Source organism: Lepidothrix coronata, unplaced genomic scaffold (genome assembly GCF_001604755.1).
Source record: "Lepidothrix coronata isolate B3197 unplaced genomic scaffold, Lepidothrix_coronata-1.0 Scaffold19, whole genome shotgun sequence".
In the NCBI taxonomy this organism is placed as follows: domain Eukaryota; kingdom Metazoa; phylum Chordata; class Aves; order Passeriformes; family Pipridae; genus Lepidothrix; species Lepidothrix coronata.
Genome location: NW_016690199.1, coordinates 3012324 through 3032177, shown reverse-complemented (window position 1 = coordinate 3032177; position 19854 = coordinate 3012324). Strand labels below are relative to the sequence as shown.

Genomic DNA, 19854 nt, shown 5'->3' with positions numbered 1-19854 from the left:
CAATGCAAAGCTGCCTCTAGCTTTAGGTTTTCCTGTTGACATGTTGGTCATGCATGAACATACCACAATAATTCTTCAAGGTCATAAACCACTCATTTTGGGGGAATCTTGGTTAAGCAAAGGAGTAATTGTTTTTTTAAACAAGAGCTGCCATACAAACTTATGAAAATCATGTCAGATAACGAAATTTTAGTATTTTTCACTGGGTTTTTTTTAAAAAGAGGCACTACAAACATCTAAAGTAAGTCTCTTTGCTGACAACTTAAATTATTCAATGGGATTTCATCTCTTCACAGAATTTCCTTGAAAAAAATAGGAAAATTTATCTTAACTGTCAACTTTGCAAGAGACACCAAAAGGAGTTCAGACAATCCTTGCAAAACCCTGAACAAGTCAGATTGACAAAAATATGTATGTTCCCAAGATGTTTATTTCATTTCTTTGAAACTTGGTGGCTTTGTACTTTTAGTATTAGTCACAGAGTGTGAAATCACACTCATTTAAGAGTTGATGAGCAAACAAAATTTGTCATCATGTCATGTTTTTTTGCATATGGGACTATACATCCTAGACCTGAGACAGAAGCAGACTTACACTTTGAACAGAAGTCGCTATTGAAAGCATTTTTATTTGTCTTATCCTAGATGTCAGCAAATAAATGGATTTTTTTTCATTCTACCTTTTGAAAGCTCTTTAGTTGTACGGGAATATGGAATAGTTTGCAGGGCTGCAAAGCAGCCATACACTCAAATCAATATTCCGAGGCACAAGAAATCCATAATGGTCTGGTAATTACAATATGAAGCTACACTCTCAGTCAATTTACAATAATGTCTTTTAAGATGCCTACTAAAGCAGCCCAGACATACCTGAGACTTCAAAAAAAGTCTAAGGACAGCTTTCAAAACAGGTAATTCCTGGTTAGTCTGAAGGCTCAGCTCACATGTGAATCCCTACTTTGTTCAAGGCTGGAACCCCTCACTGCTGCTCTCCCAATGCAGTCTGGTCAGGAAAGGTGCTTTTCATCCAAAGAAATTCCCTCTTCATTGACCAAATTTGTCCTTGAGGCAAATATGGCTCTCTTCATAGAGACAGTGACAACTTTTGCTAGACAGGCTCACAGATTAAAAGAAAACAACAAACACTAAGCAAACAGGGAAGCAATAGGCAGACAAGCCCTTGTTACTGCAGCCTGGATCCTCACACTTCTTGCACTTGCTGAACGCCAGAGCTACAGAACCTGGTATTTTCTGGCAAGGGAGAAAGAGAAATAAAACCACAGGCACAGAGGCAGAAGGAGACAGAGAAGGTAACTCAAGGTTACCTGAGGAAGAAGCAGATTTGATATTAGCTATGTGCTTGAAAGTTTGTTTTGTGCAAGTGTGCAGCCCAGTTACATCACGCAAACCAACAGCCTTGTTTCACACGTGGCATTGACTGCCATGCAAACTCCATGACGCTTTTCCCTAGGAGCACAAAAATGGCAGCAAAATCTGTCAGAAGCCTTTCCTAATTTAACAGAGGCTAAATTATTTCCCATTTATATGTAGAAATTAAGGAAATCCCCAGCAGCAAGTATAACCTCTTACCATTTGTATTAACAGCTCACTAAGTAATTTAGAATTTACCATCTTACAGGCACTGTATCATTTCTGATGTCTCTCAGTACCTCAGAGGAACAAATAGAGGGGAAACATTGTATTAACCTTTAAGTGATGCATATTTAACCAGTACCTCTTTAGACTAGCAAACAAATTACAATGGCAGTTAGAAAATAAAGCTCTTTTTTTTAATTCCTTTTTTTCCTCATTTTCTACCAGGACAGGCAAAACACAAGCAGCTGAATTAGACTGAGACACGTTATTAGAGCAGTGGGGACACAAGCTGATTTTACACTGACTGGCCTCTGCAAAGTCAGACCAGTTGTAGGCACACATCAGTACAGTGACTGTGCAAGTTTCAGCAACACCAATTCTTATACCTGCCAAGCCAAGATGTCAGGCTTGTAAAAGCACATATTTGGCGTAAGTTTTAAGAATGTAATAAAACAGGATATATATTTCTGTTTAAATGCTTAACTCCATAAAAGCATATTTACCCAATACCTTTCCCGTTAAGCCACACAGTCTCTACAAATTGTTTTAATTAGGCACAGCTTCCCCAGTAAAGGAATGCACCCAGCTAGATCCACTGTACAGTATAAAGGTATAGAGTCAGAAATACACACACCTGCATCTGACATATATAACAGTTATGAATAAATGATACTAATTCCTACCTGCAACATGCAGACAGTTCAGACTATTTAAAGACAGTTTAGAGCAGTTTCGGGGAACTTTCCCAGAGAAACAGAAGATATTTAGTTATTCAATTTAACGATGATGTTCCCTTTATAAAACTGCCTGGCTTTCTGCTTTACCCTAAGGCATCTGCTGTCCAATTCAGTGGTTCACACGCAGAAAAGCATCAAGCAAAAATTACCTGCAGGTTTATAATTTTGGAGCAATCTCTACAACAAACACTACCAAATAAAGCAGACTGTTATTTCATTGGGAGGTATGACAGTTTGATCAACATTTGTAGACTCCTGAAGCAAGATGAACTACTGCAACACCCATCTCAATTGATTAAGACGTAGCATTGGCTTTTCTTTGGTCCAGCTATATCGTATGGACTGAACTTGCAAGTGCCTATGTGGTATTTCATCCTTTAATATGAAGTTATTAATCAAGCTTTAATTGAGGAAGCAAAGCTTAACTACTACAGTCACTACAGATTATGTTGTGCCAAGCTTAATACAAGAAACACTTTCAGATTCACTGAAGACTCACACCAAGTGTGTGGTTTCATGCAATGGAACCAATATTCATGCAACTATTGAGTTTGAAAAATTTAGCTAAATGCTCTAATTTTTCCTCAAAGCACATGATTCTAAAGCACTTGTTTAAAACATAAGCTCAGTGGTCTCCTTTTCCTGATGTGATACTCAAAGGTCCTTAACACCCCCTTGGTACTTCCCCCCCCCAGTCCCCTTTTCAGAGGTTTGAGGATCTGCCAAGGACAGTGCATAGTAGGGAAGGTCACTCGTGGGAAGGCAGAGCTTGTCAGACACGGCAAGGTTTTCTCTTCATGTTCAGCAACTTGCTTGGTTCAGATCTACAGAAAACAACCGAGTCACTGGCAGATGTCTCCCCTGGCAGAGCCAGCGCTAACACATTCCAGAAACCAGTCCATCTTTTCCCCTTCTCTGCTCCCTGCTAGCTTGGGGCTTTTTCCCCAGCAGCAGCTTGTGATGGCAAACATTTGTTATTTTGTAACAAAACCATAGGCTGTACTTGAATTATTCCTTTCCCCTAAAAAAGCCTCATAGGAAGAAGTCTAATTATATACATTCTAAACTGAATGTGAAGAAAAGACCACCATCCCATGTTGTATTATCTTTTGTTATTATAAAAAAAAGCCAAGAGGAAACCCTTGGTAAGAGTGGAGCATATTAATTATGACAAGACATCATGACATACCAGTGAGATTTAAAGGCCGCTAATAACACTTTTTGTAGTAATTAGTGCAAGATAGTTATCCCATATAAACAAATACTTGATGGTAGACTTCAGTGATAAACAATTCACTTGATGACATTTACATATAAATACACATAAATAAAAACCTACGTAATTTAGGTTTGTAGTTAACAAAAAGTATGGTCTGAAATGAATTAAATGTAATTGTATCTAGCTGGATCAAAGCTCTTCCTATAATGATACTCAAGTATGCGGGGTATGAAAAGCATAAATGTACAATTCTCAATTTAGTAAAGTACTACTCTATAAAACAGAATAATGAAAACAGCTCTTACATTTTAATGTAAAGTATAAAATTGTATATTTACATTTACATACACTTTACTGAACTACATTAGGTAGTTCATGGTAAAAAAAACATCCCTTTTTAAAAATCTTGCAAAAAATACATCAACTGCAGATATGATCAAAAGTTACTAAGTTAGCAGCTGACATAACATCTGTAGTAAAAATATATTTTAGGAAAATACCTGGAAAGATCTAAACACCAGTAAACACTTTAAAACTATTTGTGAAGTAAAAATTGAAAATTGTAGCAAAACCCAGAAGAAGCTAGCAAGGGTAACAGGAACTATTGCATACTGCTCTTTAAGAGCCATGTAGAGACTTAGAACAGAAGCAGCAGATATGGTAGGAGTTTTGTGGTGTAACACACCACAAAGTGGAAACCGGAGGAAAATAGGAAACCAGTTATCCAACTTCTCTCTCGGTTTATTATCATTTTTATGGGGAGAAGTATAAGAAGATGACAGAGTTCCTCTCACTGAGCTTATCCTCCATCAAAGGCTAAAACAAACTGGTAAAAGGAACCCAATTTCAAGAGCCTTGCACCCCAAACTTAGAAACATTTACCGTATGTACTTACAGTTCAGTGGATGATAAATCAGATTATTACACTACAAGTTGCAGGTTAACTTTAAGAGTTAACACTATTTTGCAATATGAAGTGCTTCTTAATATATATATCTATATAATATATAGATATTTGTAAAATACTCGTGCAGATTTGATAGAACAAACTATGGAGTCTTTTCTTCCCATTAACATTAAACTCTCAAGTCTTTTCTTTGCATTAACAGATCTTTACCTCCTACACGAGGAGTTTCAGGATTCAACAAGGATTTCCACAATATGATCAAGCTCATTAAGATCAGATTTACAATTAGAGTTAGAAGCTGTATTTGTTGGAGAAGAAAATGTTTCAAGCCCATCACAATGTCCCATTTTTGTGTTGCTCATCATGCCTGTTAACATAGTATCGAGATCATAGTAAGAATTGTCAACTTCTGAAAACAGATCTTCAACCGAATTAGGACTTTTATTCTCCAGTGTCTCAAATATTTGATCTAAAGATTTCTGAAAGTTTCCTTTATTTTCTTGTGGATTCTCCATTTCCCACACGTTGCTCTGCAGGTTTCTCGGAGCTTGCACTGAAGAGGCTGTTGTCATAGTTTCTGAACTATCTTGTCTCTCATCACCCTCAAAGTCTTTACTCAAAGTCCCATAGCCTGGAACATGCTTTCCCTCAGCTTGTTCCCTAGATGAACGGCAGAGGATATCTGTTGAAACAAGACGATCCAGGGATGTCTGCCCTGTACTCTGTGTATTTATCATCTGCCAAGTCCCATCCTGAGTCATTTCCTCTTGGATCTGACGTACCGTGTTGGCTATAAGTACCGAACGACAGAGGTTGGGTTCAACCAGCATGTGACACAGCTGAAGTTTAACCAAGGACATATCTAAAAGCGACTGCCTCTGAAGATTATAGGAAGGAATAGCCTTAATACCAGCCAGGGTCCCTTCAATATCTTCTTCACCATCAAAACATTTTCTCTTTAATCCTCGAACAAACATTGTGTCCTGTTAAAAAAACAAACAAATCTTGTACAACATCAACAGCTCAGGAGGGAGGGGAGAAACAAAAAAAGACTAAAAAACAGAACAGTAAATTTTAATCTTAAATTTAAAAAGCAAATTCTTTAAAGATAGAAACATCAGAATTGTCATACCAGGTTATAGAAAGCCAGTGTGGGACAACATGGGTCAGGAACATATGGACTGGGTCCCAAAGACGGCATTCAGGAACCAGGGGTGAGCAGGTCCACAAGGCATGGCATTGGAGAGAGGCAGGGGCTCCCAGCTCCTGGCTCCCATGAAGCTCCACACTTGATGGAAGTCAGGAGCCGCTGCTTCGCACAGAAGCAAACATCTCAATGGCTGTATTTCACTTACTGGAGAGGCAGTGTCTCCTCGCTCCTCCAGAGTTTCTACTGGCATGCTTAACCTCTAATTTTGGAAATAAAAATACAACCTGGCACACCATCTTTAAAAGATTTGACCCCTCCAGAACATTAACATGCCTAACAAAGCAACATGAACAAAATACTACAGGCAGCATTTGTGAAAAGATTAGCTTATTTTGGCTACACAGAGAGTAGTATCTAGATTTGTTCCATGTAACTTGAGACATTCAGCTGAGGTGCCCAAAGCAGTCCTTCCGGTTCCCTTACTCAGGTGAGTAGGTGAACTGCATAATTCCAATAAGAATTGTGCAAGTCCAATAAGGATAGTAACAGTCATCCTCCATATGGGCTGCTATACTCCTTTCCCAGTTGACTTAAGACAGCAAAATTCCTGTATTCCTAGTTTAGGTTTGCCAGCTAAAAATACACAGGCTGCACGCAGGCTTCTCATTATTCACATCTAAAAGTCACTTGCTGAACTTTCCAAGGTGTGCCTCTCAAGTACCAGCCTCAGCTCTTCTTCTGAATTGCACTATTTTTGACAACAGTGCCTCATGCAAATATTGCAGCTGATCCTTGGAATACAAAGTAGCTTTTTTTTTTTAATGCAGTAGGTATAATTTCTTCTAGTCTTATAAAAAAATCAGGCTGCAAATGAAAGCTGGTATCTGATCTTTCCATTTATGCTTCTTCGTTACTTCCCTTCTCAGTCTTCTGTCCTTAAAATTCCTGTTTGTCCAATATCTGGGGATTTTTTTTTAATGCAGTAACCCAAACAAAACACAGTTTTTCAACTAAAAGCTGATAAAACCAAAATACTATTGCAGTGTCTTTCTATATAATTTCCCATTTCCCTTGGTAAGCCCTAAACTCTGCCTTGCTTTTCTGGTTGCTACAGTATGTAGCATGTACTTTCTGAGAGCTCTCTCTCAGCTCTTTCAGAGTCACTAAAAATCCACCAAAGGGCAACAACACTGTTCTTTTCAAAATACATTACATGCTTATCTACTGTGAAAACCTGGGGATAGCACAGTAGTGAGATAAACACTTGGTTTGACTCCGTACAACACTTCTTACGTTGCTGTACATATCCATGAAATAACCTTTTTTGGGATTTGCTGACTCTTAAAAGACTCCTTTCCACTGAAGGTACAAAACTCTTTAGAAATCTTAATGTGCAGAGACTACAATATAGAATACATGAACTTGGTCTTATGGTTATTTTTCATTATTTCTTAAAAAGTTATCCATGGAATAACAATATATTAAACACCTTAGAAGTTTCTTTAAAAATTTTATCCTGTAACTTAACATATTTGCATAATTCTCATTAAATATAACCCGTGTTTCTGCCTGACAGTGCCTTTTCCAGATTTTTAGACATTCCTGCAAACTTCCTATCAGAGGATATCCTATTTATGTACAGCCACTCACCCTCCCCTCCATGTGAAACAACCTCTAGAAAGATCTTTTGGGACTATTAACAAACCATGTCATCAAACATTAAACACTGTGCAGAGTTTGCAGTTTCTTTTATTTCAACTTATATTCTTGTGAAGAGTAATTAAAACTTCAATTGAATGTTAACCTGGTTTACCTACACCTAATGTTTGGCATTTAAATGCCTTCGAAGGCACACCAACAGAAAACAGAACACAGCAGAAAACTTGAAAACCTCAATACATCACTCACACACTTGGGCATGTAGGAGCAGAGGAAAAATGTTTATGGATTCTTAAAGGTAAACCTTTCACAGCATTCACTGGGGGTTTTTTATAACACTTGCTTCCAATTAGTGTCTTACACCATAAAGCCAGCTCTTTGTCACCCTGTTCTTGCGACTGCACAAAATACTCTGTTATGGTTTAATTTAAGAAACAAAAAATGACATACCAGTAACTGTGTTTGATGTAGTCCTTCCTCTTCTCCCATGCTACTGAGCAAGAGTCCATACAGCAAAAGTGAGAGCACCACCTACCAAGTATGGGGAAGTAGGATGTCAGGCAAGGACAGGAGATGAAGAACAAAATAGTTTTGCTTCGATATCTCTATCCTCATGTCATTCCTTCAAACTTAAATAGTACTATTAAACCCAATTCACAGCTAGAACACAAATTTGGCCAACAATACACCCAAAATCTGCAGCAGAAGGAAACTGCCAGTTTAATTCCAAGTCCTAGGCTATTACCCTGACCTTTGGACCAGCCTCTCCCTTATCCCTACGCCTTTTGCCATTTAAAGAGCAAACAAAATCTTCAGCACTCATCTGAAAAATTGAAGTGAGCACAAAACCTACTGAAAGCAAGTTACTTTTGGTACAAAATGATACATTTTTCACCTTGCTGTACAAAGCCCTGCATATCTCTGTAGCATCTAGAGAAAAAGAGCAGGCAGGCACAAACCCAAAACTGAAACACAGCTAAACCAGAGAGAATTTTCCTTTACCAGCACAGAAACTTTATGACTAAGATTTACTTTGCAAGATGACAATAATGAAAGTAATGACAGCAGTGAAATTGTTTTAACTATAAAGGCTGAGTTTTTAAAACACATTTAAGGCAAAATAAGATTTTATATATCAAACACAACTTCCAATCATATGCAACAATTCCCTTAATTACTGAATCCGAAAAGAATGCTGTTTCAACAGGCTACAAAAACTTTTATGATAAACTATGAAAACAATTCAGATACTTTTCTAGACATGTCTGTACAATACAAGACAGTTCTGTGTCTGCAGCTGAAATGCATACCTAGAAAAGAAACAAGTAAAGAGGATGCACATGGATATCCCCTCTTGTTTTCTACTATGGGCAGTAACAAACAATTTTTCAAGGGTGTTTGCTCTCAATATTGGGAGGGAAGAAGGTGGCCGACAAAGGACTTGCGGGTGGGGGTGTAGAAAACATGCTTTTCCTCAAGAAGCTGCATAGTCATTAAAATACCACAATGGAAAAAAAACCCCACCTTTAAACATTCTCAAGCCAAAATCCTTTGACTTGACCCCAAATATTCAGATTAAATGCTGTTATATCATGGAAACTGTATTTCAACCAACTCATAGTTTCATTCTCTTTTATGGACTGAGCCCACAGCAACATTCAAAATAGTGTCTCAAGGCATCGGAACTACAACTTCAGTCAGACACCACAGTAACAAAACAATAAACTATTTTTTATTTCTGGCAAACACTTTACGACACTATAAAATGTCAGAAGTTTTTGCTCCCCAGGTATACTTTCAAAACACTCTATAAATGAAAAATTATCTCTTTGAGAGGCTGTATATGGTAACCATTTGAATCCCAAAATTTCTGCTTTCCTGTAGGGTAGGTGACGTGGACATAGACTTCGTTTAAAAAAAAACAAACACCCAAACAAAAAACCACCCCACAATAACTACAGGTAAAAACAGTGCAGTCACGAGAAAAACAAACTGAAATATTTTCTGGTGCTATTTGGTTTATCTGACAATTTTTGGGGAACAGGCTTTGGCCGTTTGCCTCCCAGAATAGCGGACCAATACAGGAGGGGACCGTTGAAGGAGCTCTTGGTAAAAGAGCCATTACCACGTCGACAAACTAAATGACAGGGGATGCTGGCAGACCAGTCCAGTCTGTAACCTATTTACATACTAAAGAAGGAAAGTTTTCCCATGCAATATAATAATGGGCATGTGATTCCAGGTTCTTCCCTAGAGCAACTGCCAAACCACGTGGACCTCTGTTAGTATAAACTTATGAGAATATGCCCATCACAGCAATAATTTCTTTAGGTTCTGTTAACTGGCATACATATGTGCACCAGAACCCAAGTTGTCTGTAAAAGCACATTAACTTCATAGCCACTATCAGATGCAATTAAAACCTTGCACATAAATGACCTCCCGCAGACTTCTCTGCACTGTCTCCAACAAGCACTCATCTCAAGAGAATGCTGAATTTAAAACTTAATTAATTAAAATCTCACTATGTTTTCCTATTGATTTATGTATTAAGGTACTCAAAAAGGCATTATCCATTGTGTAAAGACTGCTCCTGCTTCAGAGTCAAGGTGTTCAAAATCCCCCAATAATTTCAAGCATCTGCCCCTGCCCAAGAGGCAATGTCTGGACTAGTTACATCATCTCCCATCTTCCACTGCTATCCCAGTGTCATGAGCTCAAACTTGGTGTGTTAAACTAAACCTCTGTTTGAAACAGCTATAAAAAAAAAAAAAAAAAAGCTGTCAAGGAGACAACAGCCAGCTGCAGAATAACACACCAGGAGAAAGGAATTTTGGTGTTTGCTTTGTTTTTAATAGTAGCACAGGGAGCACAGTATTATGTAATTCATTACAAGTTTTGGTTTTAGGATTGACAAATTCCCAGTCTGCTTTACAAATAAGTTGCTTGAAATCTGATCCGACTCTTACTGGAGCATCAACTTAAGGCATTCCAGATTCACACTCAATTCAGACTCATATAGTGATATGCTGCCAAAGATACAGTTAAGTACTGAAGGGGAAAAGCTGCTTCCCGTTAGTTGGGGTAACAGAGAAGACAGGGAATTTTAGCAGTGCTCATTTTTAGGAGAAAGCAGACAAGACCTACCTAGGCCAGTGCTGGAGGTTCAGTGAAGCACAGTCTGCCTTCTGTACAGCTTTAAGTACAGTGATGATGGTTAGCAAGGGAAGACAAGAAGGGGCTGTATCTCCCCTCTACCACTCTAATCCTCTCCACTCCAACACTGGCTTTTCTAAGAACCGTGGGAAGAAACCAAAGCTCTGTGTAATGGTGAAAAAGAGACGGAAAGAGAGCTACTACTCCTCTTTAGACACGCACGTGGGCGCATATGGTGGTGTCGAGTTATAAGGTGGGATGCAGACACAGCAGAGGGCTGGTAGGGCCAGAAACATCCCTATTCGGACCGGGACAAAGGACCCTATAAAGCTCTGGGGTCTGGTCCACTCCCCGGGCGTAGGGGGCTGGCTGGCAGGCACCTCTTCGGGACACGAGGGATTCGCGAAGGGGCTCCAACTCCCGAGGAAGGGCAGGGTGGGCAGCTGGGGCAGGAGCTCGCGGAAACGCAGACGGGGCCGGGGTGCGCCGAGCGGGGGGAGCTCGGCAGAGCCGGGGGGAGAGGCGGGACCGGGGCGGGGAGCCGAGGGGGAGCTGCCCGGCGGTGGGAGGGCAGCGGGGAGCCCGGGGGTGGAGGCGGGGGCGACGCGGAAGCGCGGCTGGGGACGGGACCCAGCGGAGGAGGAGAGGGGAACGGGGGAGCGGGGCTCTTGTCCCGCCTGCCCCGGCCCCTCAGCGCGCCCGGCGGTTACTCATCGCCCCGCGCTCCCGCCGCCATTTTGAATCGGCTCTGACCACTCCGCGGGCTCCGCCGGCACCAGCCCCCCACGGGCCTGACCCAGCTCAGCCCGCCGTACTCACTCACCGCCTCGCCGCTGCTGTCGCCGCCGCTCGCGCAGGAGCCCCCACTCCGCTCCCGCCTCACCGCCCGCTCCGCGCCTGAGGGACGGGCGGGGCCACCTGGCCCCGCCTCCCCCCGCCCGCCATCTTATTGTCAAACCCCACAAAGGGACCTGCGGCCTCGGGGGCGGGCCTTCCCCGGCGGCCACGCCCACCGGGATCACGGCAACCGCTGCTATTGGCTACCGCCAAGCCGCGCAGCCGCCGCTCAGCGCTGCGATTGGCCATGGAGCCCGTCTGTCCCGCCCCGGGCTCCGCTCCCGGAGGCGGCAGGGTTGCCATGGCGGCCGGGCCCTGCCCCTCGGCCCTGAGAGGCTGAGGGAGGCGGGGGCGGGGGCGAGGCGGGGCCGCCCCGATTTCAAACGGCGTCCAGGGCCCCGCGGCGTGTTTGGGCTCTCGGCCACGGGCTCCGGCGGGAACAGGTTCAAACCTGGCCGTGCTGCAGCCCGCGGGGAGCCGCGGGAGGGGGGCGTTGGCTGCTCCGGCCCCGGCGCTCCCCGCCGTCAGGCGCCGCTTCCTTCAGGGCTGGGGAGCCCCCGGCGCTGCTCCCCGCCGGGATGTCAGGGGGGCCTCAGAACTCCATTAGCAAGGCCTGTGGCGTTTCCTGTTCGGGCCCGGTCGCTCGACCTCGGGTCTCGCAGTCACAGCCGGGAACCTTCCTTGGGGAGGGGGTGACGCCTCGCACACCGCGGGGAGCCGCTGTCCGAACACCAGCCCAGGTGGCCAAGAAGGCCAGTGGCATTCTGGCTTGTATCGAAAATACTGTGGCCGGCAGGACAAGGGCAATGTTCATCCCCCTGTCCACTTCTGGCCCCCTCAGTCCAGGAAGGACATTGAGGTACTGGAGCAGGCCCAGAGAAGGGCAATGGAGCTGTTGAAGGGTCTGGAGCACAAATCTTATGAGGAGCAGCTGAGGGAGCTGGGGGGTGTTTAGCCTGTGGAAATGGAGGCTCTGGGGTGACCTGACAGGAGATTGTACCTGGATGGGGGTCGGTCTCTTCTCCCGGGTAAGCAGTGACAGCATGAGAGGACATAGCTTTAAACTGTGCTGGGGGAGGTTTCGGTTGGACATTAGGAATAATCTCTTCACAGCAAGAGTGATTAGACACTGGAACAGGCTGCCCGGGGAGAGTCATGTCCCTGAAAGTGTTTAAGGAAATACTGGACACGGCACTTAGCGCCAGGTCTGTTTGACATGGTGGTGTTTGGTCATAGGTTGGTCTCGAGGATCTGTGAGGTCTTTTCCAACCTAATCGCTTCTGTGATTCTGTCCCCAGAGCTGCCGCTGTCCCGCTGAGCAAACCCCCCCTCCCCGAGCCCTGCGCGCCGCTCTGACCCCAGCCCGGTGCAGCTGCACATCTGCAACCACTTAGGCCGCCCCAGCGTCTCCCGGTCGCTCTCCCGGCAGAGCAGCTACGTGCCGGCTGCTCCAGAGCTGCCAGAGGGAAGGAGGGGGGGCTGGCCCAGCCTGCGGCTGCCGCCTCCCGCCCCCGGGGCGCGGCGGGGAGGAGAGGGAAATGGAGAAAGGGTGGGATAGACAGCGGGAGCGGGGACATCAGCGGGGCTTTGGAGCTGAGGTCTCGTAGAAAAGGCTGTGGAACGGCAGAGCTGTAGCTTGGTATGATAAAACAGGAGGAAATAGCATTTCCATGGCAAAGCAAGATCTGCCTTTGGGACGAGACAGGTTTCAAAGCGCAGTATTTCCCCTTGTTTATTTACGGTTCCTGGCACCGCGCTTATGGCATCCTGGTGCAAAAACATGATCAAAACTGTGCAGGAACAATACCACAAAGAGATTCTCGTGCTCTGCCCGGCTCGTCATTGAATGTCCTGACTTGGAAGGGATCCACAAGGATTTTTGAAGTGACAGCTCCTGGCCCAGCGCAGGACAACCCGAAGAATCACACCATGTGTCTGAGAGTGTTGTCCACATGCTTTTTGAACCCTGGTAGGTTTGGTGCTGTTGATTTTTAATGTTGGTGGTGTGATTTGTTTTGGGGTTTTTTTATATTTTATTTTTTCTTAGCCCCTGTCCTTTAATAAGGATTTTACTTGGGAAATAAAGGCATAACATCAAAACATGAAACATGGCTTTGGATCTGATGAATCGATTAAGATTCTCAACTACAACCAGTCTTAGCATTAGCTTTCACTCGACTCACGTATTTCTTTAAAAGTCTCTAAGTGACAAACATTTAGGTGTTTTCTACCATGGTACCCAGACTTGCAGCAAGGAAGTGAAGTTTCCACATGCAATATATATACTCTTAACACATATTTGTCACTTTATAGTAACAGGACCACACCATATCCTTCATTATTATGGATCACATTATTGGCCATGGTTTCCTTGGGAATATCATAATGTTCATCTAAGAAGCTCTTCGTAAGTATTCCCTCCTTGCAGCAGTGCATGCTGTTGTTTAACAGAGTGCATGCACTACCTGGATATATTTCCATACCAGCACCCTTGACACCACACAGATCTGAGTTTTTCATCAGTAGCTAGGCTGATGTTTACACTGTTATGCCTGTGGTTTCACATTGTAACACACAGCTCTCCAGGGTGGTTTTCCCATATTGGAAATTGAAAATCCCCTCCATGACATCGTGTTGCATTAACTTCAAACTAGAGATCCTTACAGTGGCTCCTGGACAGTCGAAATAGTGGTCTGCTTTTCCTTGTTTTTCTATCACAATATCTTCTGGCAGGCCTTAGCCTTTGAGTTCAACTAAACCAACACAGTGACCTGAACAGACGATGACTGTGTCTCCTTCATAACAAGCATTTACAGCTGACAACAGGTCATGGTGAAACTGTATTTCTAGCTTTTCACCACGATCAGCTACAAGCCCAGAAGGCACATGGTGTTCAAGGATGTCACAGTGGAACCTCAGTCAAGGCTCAACACATCACACAAAGTAGTCAAAGTCATCCTCCTCATCCCAGTCGTCCAGATGCACTGGTAGAAGAACCTAACGTGCTCTATAGCTTGTGCTGTCTGGTCAAGCTCTCCTGATTCATACACAATCCACAGCTCATGCACTGGTACCTGACATCCCTTCAGCTTCAAGGGTTCCTGCATGTGCTCCAAGGCAAAGCTGCTGTCCTATGACTTGCACAGGACAGGCTCTCTGAGTTGCACAACTGCTTTAAGAGCTGAGTAGTCCACATCAAACACCCCAATAAGAACCTCAATCATGCCAGATTTCCTGCCATCCACACAGTTCAAGGACTTTTTCCAGGTACTCAGCTGTGAATTGTTTCACCTCAGAAGCTGTACAGTGTTAAGGAAGAGTTTGGACCCTGAGTTGGCAGAGGCAGGGTTTGTTGAGCTGGTGCCTCTGGAGAGGGACCCAGAACAAAGAAATCCTTGGGCCTTTATCTGCAGAATCTCTGCACCTGATTCTTCCCGTGCTCCTTACTTGCCTAATAGTGTGGAGTTTTCCAGCACCTCATTGGATTCTTTCTCCATGTCCATGTGGGCAGGCCATTAATTGTTCTTTTCTTCCAGCTTGGGGCCCTCCAGGGCTTCAACCTTATCTGAAGATAGTCTTTCTCTGTTTACTCCCCTGCTTAGCTCTCCATGCTAACAAACAATGCATTTAAAGTTCCCAGGCTTTGACCAGGGCCCACTCATGCTAAGTTGTAAGCAAGTTACAATTAAACTTAACCCTGGACTACTAATGTCTAAAATTCTATAAGTAAACTTAATTTAATCCCCAACATGCAGTCAGCCAAGATGTAATCCTGGCAAGATCTAAATCACTTGTGAAGCAAAAGATGATTGGTGTGAAAAATATCTGGAAAAAGCACATTCCCGTCTGGCACGGTCCTTCCTAAAAACAGTCCCTGGTTTGTCAGGACTGCTGCAGTCACTCCAGGAGTCATCGCTCCAGACACACTCAGCATCTTCCTGGAGCAGACCTAGGGCTCCCTCTCAGTGCACTCCCGCAAGCCACCACCTCTCACAGCCAGCAGCAGGGCCTGACCATCCCCCCACAGCCCCCTGGCAGCACTAGCTCGGCAGGAATTCAAATAGGTGTTCCCACAACAAATCCTGCAAGAACCTTTGAGCCTCCATGGAGGCCCCTCTTGAGGCAGTATGAGGGCTGTTCCCTGGAGGATCACTGCTAGAAGAGTTCATTTGCTTGGCTTTTGATAGCATCATCTATACAGTAAGGTACTTGAGTCCCCTCTCCTTATCCCCCTTTTTTTTTCTTCTGATTAGCTACAATGACAGGATCTTGACTGTTTTGTTTGTGGGTTCCCCCCCCAGTAACCTCATGAAACAAGAGGATGTCTTATGGCTTAAGAACTACTACATCATCTATGTTTCTGATTAAACCAGTGAAAGAAAAATTGTGAAAGGCTCTCCATTTTCTTTGAAAAGCTTAGAAACTATTGATGTCTCATCAAGATATGATGAGATTTGATTATTCTCAGGAGAAAACAACTCTCACATCTCGCATATGGGAGAAAAAAACCTCGAAAACTCAAAATGGAAAAATCTGGACAGACCTATGCAAAACAAAATAGCCTGAAGTATTTACTAGAGAGCAAACAATCTCTGATAGAACTAGAGTTAAAAAGAATTTAATTTAATTATAACCACAGTATAATAAAGAGAATAATCAAATTTTAGCTACACTCTAAAAGTTTTCACTCTCCTACTGGTTTCAGTAAATGAAATTTTAACACCACAGTTAAAAAGAACAGATGAAAACCTGGTAATTTCCCAAAGAGATATTTATATATTGAGAAAGCTATCTCATCTGGGGAAACTTTTGCAGCTAAGATAATCTGCAAGCAAAAGGAAAACTTATGCCAAAGTTAAAGTTTGAGAGACAAAGCGTGGGGCTGTGCTGGACAGAGATGTCTACTAAACAACCTGGCAGGGGAAATGAAAAAATGAAGAAAATAACTGCATACAAAGAAAAGCAAAGAAAGGAGGGAATTACTGGTTAGAAGTGTCGGGCAACTTTTAAATGGGAAGGTAATTCAGAGTATCGACCCAAAACTTCTAGTCAACTGAGAGGCATTGCACTAGTGAGACACTGCAGAGCAGCGTACCTGCTGATGAAATGAATAACACAGGGAACAGGGAAAATGATGCAAACCAGCTCAGTAGGTCTGTCCTGCGGAGTCGGGTCACCACTGACACCCAGTAAAACCTTCAGAGTGAGTGACAGTTCTAAAGGGATTTAAAAGCACTGGCAGCCTGTATAAAATATGAATGGGATGCTCTTCTTTGCCTGAAACAGGAGGTACAGGGCTGGTTTAACAGGAACAGGCATCGCCTTGACCTCTCCAAGCAGATCCTCAGCATGTGGTGGGGCTTCATTGAGCTGGAGGACTGTGTCGAGTGGAGCTGCTGCCCTCGGCCCCTTCCCTTGGCTGGGCAGCTGTTGGCTGGTGCTCCGCAGGGATGAAGGACGGGCCTGGCTCCAGTCTGTGAGCGCTGCGTGTGCGCACAGGCTCCAGCCGCGCCGCCTCCTCGGAGCGGAGCATCAGCGGCTGCGGGAGCTGTGCTGGCAGCCAGCGCTGGCTCTCCCCATCCCACAGCCCGCCTGCGCTGCCGGGAGCCCTGGCCAGCCCCTTCCTCCGGCGGTGGCTGGTACAGGGTGGTGTGACCTGCGTGCCATGCTCGTTGGAAAGCAGCCACTGCTCCCTCCCTCCGTCCCAGCCCCCTTCCTTCCCTTCTGGACAAGTCTGTGCTGGGCTGTGCTTGATGCGTCGGGAGCTTTGCTGCTCCTTTCTCAGGGCTGCTCAGCCCCTGCTGTGCTGGCCAGACTTTCGCACATCGGCTGTGACGAGAAGGCTGGTTTTGAGTTGGATAGTGTTTATAAAACCTCAGAAAGTAACACAAACTCAGTGTCCAGGAGCGGGGCTGAAACTGCGCTTCTGAAAGACAGAAAAAAAAAAAAAGGAACCAGACATGACTCAGCCCTGAGCTGGAAGCTGTGAGCTGTCGTCAGCGCAGTGCTGTGCTCTGGCTGGCGACTCTAACTGGGAGACAAGGTGTGTGCTTTACCGGCACAACTGCATGTGGTTTGGAAGAGTTTTTTGGCTGTGATCCCACTGGTTCAGAACGGGGACGGAGCTTGCTTGCCTCTGCCTGCTAAAGACAATGAGGACTTGCTCTGAGTCTGTATTGTTCCTCTCATAATTATTGTTTGATTAAAGCATTTAAGATATGTTTGTCTTTTTAATTTGGCTCCAGTGTAGGGCAGGAGGCCCACTCCTAAATGTGCCATTTTTTTGAGCCCAACCTGGCAAATTCTGATTACCTCTCAGATAGGCAGCATTATGAAACAGTCCTGAGTGCTTCTGCAGGCAAGCACATTCCTGCAGCAGAGCTAGCCTAAAAAATCCAGAGACAGATGGAAGAAAGGCTAAGGAGGGTAATTAAATGTGGCTGTTTCCTAAGAAATAAGCCTGTAGTAGCAGCTCAGCTGGGCCCCATAAGCCAGGTACAGGATACAACTTCACTGCAACCGCAGTGCACTGAATTTAAGAGAAAGCATGTTTGTCTTGTTACAGTGTGTTAATGTGTGGATCGACAGAGGTGGCTGGAAGTTCTGTTCAGCCTTCAATGAGGGTAAGCTTCTCCTTTGCTGCTCTGAGCCTGGAAGGGCTCTTGCTCTTCCAGGAGGGGTTGGACAAAGAACAGCAGGCCTATAAAACAAACCAAAGCTCATAGCAAGCGAGTGAACATTTGTGGGCTAACTGTAGCCTGATGTTGGATGATAACGATGCTGGCATCAAATGTTAGTGGCTTACAAAATGAGAATAGCATAGTCAGAGCACTCATCACACCAGCTAATCCACACACCAGCTAATACATGTCTGAATATGGCAGTATTGGCTCAGCTGGGTGTTTGTGCTGGCGAGAAGCTGAAGAGCAGTAGCAGGCAGGTGATGGGAGGGGGTGTGTGGCTGTCAGCACAACAATGGCAAAGCAAATCCCTTCTTAGGCAGAAATCTGTCTGCCTCAGGCCACCAGCCTCAGGCCTTAGGTTTTATGGCTGTGGGTATCTGATCTATCTACTAGGAGGCCAGGGGGATTAGGGGTGACATGAGCCAAGAAATGAGTTCTTTGTAAGAACTTGTACAGACTAAGATACTCTGTGAGCTAAAAGCAGGACTGTTGTGTTTACCCAAGCCAGCGAGTAACTTTATGGAACCCATAATAAATTGCTAAGAAGTGGTATTAGTATGTTTTGACTGCAGGAAATAGAGTGGAAACAGGACACAGGGAAGCTGTTAAGCTTGTTCTAGTCCACAAACTTTCTTAGCCTGCCTGGCTGAAGTATTGTGTTGGAGTTAAAGATCCCTCATGTGCAGGTAGGTGTTGAAATCACTGACCGTCAGTTTCCTCTTACAGTGGAAAGAACCTGAAAGGAAGAGTGCCCTCCTGTTACTCTATTTCTTTATGCTCCTAAACCAGCAGGATGTGACAAAATAAAAATTAAAAAAGTGTTTTCAGCAAGATTTAGAGTTGCCAGACAGTTCAGAGAAGGGTTTCTACATGATGAGTGAGATGCAAAGCTACAGAGGGGCTACAAAGCTACAAAACCAAAGGGGCTACGAAGTACACTTGGGAAATTCCATCTGTGACACCACAAATACTGTGTACGTGCCCTGGCAGGCAGAGGCCAAGAGCTGGTGTTGTAGAGGGCGGGAGGAAGAAAGCCTGGATGATACCAAGTTAAGGGCAATGGGAACCTCCAGTGACAGCCCCATGCACTGAACCAAACAGCAAAAATTTCCAGATTATGTACCAGCAATCAGCAAAGATGGATTTTAAAGTGCTGAACGATGTTTGGGGCTTTATTTTAAGGCTTCTAAGCCCTCTCTTGGATCATCATGGTAGTTCTGGTTAGTGTTTGTGAGGGACGAGATTGTTTTGTTGTTACAAAAGTGCTGCCTTAAAAGGATTTTTAATAACTAGAGGAACACGCCTACTTCTTAATAGGGCTTTTCTTTTAAACATACATTTTGGACACTTGGGTGCCATGTTATCTGGTGCTGCTTAAAATATGTGTTCCGTATCTAAGCATAAATACCATAGGCTATGACAGTTGCTATAGCAACTAAGCATCTACTATTAAATAGCACCCACAGGCTCAAAACCCATGTGCAGCCTGTCACTACACAAGGTATTCCTTTCTTTGCAGCCAGCTAAGTACCATATTTTCACCTCGGGAGTTAGTCTGTTTCTGATGAATGTGTTTGTGCTGGGCATGTGAAGATCTTTTCTCCCCCACCAGCTCTACCTTCCTTTGAAACTGCAGATACTGTAAGAACAAAATAGCCTGAAGCAGTTGCAAGCTGAAGAAGTTAATGAATAATTCCTTTTTCATATATCCTTGAACATACATTAGAGAGTGGCTTTCAGATCTTTTAGGCCAGATTTGCAGCTTGCACCTTTGCTGTTCTGCATCTTTTGATATTACAGTGTTTTGCTCTTGAAACCAGCCTTTTGGAAGGCACCGTGCTGTTCCTAGAAGCCGTATCCTTGAAAATTACAATACCAATGGGAAACTAATTTCTGCAGTCATGGCAAACT

General features: G+C 44.1%; 1 protein-coding gene and 1 pseudogene across 1 annotated transcript; both read right to left on the bottom strand.

The window, feature by feature from the left end:
• Nucleotides 1-3429: 3429 nt before the first annotated feature.
• On the bottom strand, nt 3430-11415 carry CDCA4 (cell division cycle associated 4). The gene is given in 7 exon segments (XM_017807541.1): nt 3430-5441; nt 5591-5604; nt 5607-5696; nt 5699-5867; nt 7718-7798; nt 10415-10587; nt 11243-11415. Coding segments are annotated over 5 exon segments (1068 nt in total). The 5' UTR covers nt 7757-7798; nt 10415-10587; nt 11243-11415; the 3' UTR covers nt 3430-4685.
• A 2127-nt stretch (nt 11416-13542) lies between these two features.
• On the bottom strand, nt 13543-16793 carry LOC108493714 (annotated as a pseudogene).
• Between the last annotated feature and the right edge of the window lie 3061 nt (nt 16794-19854).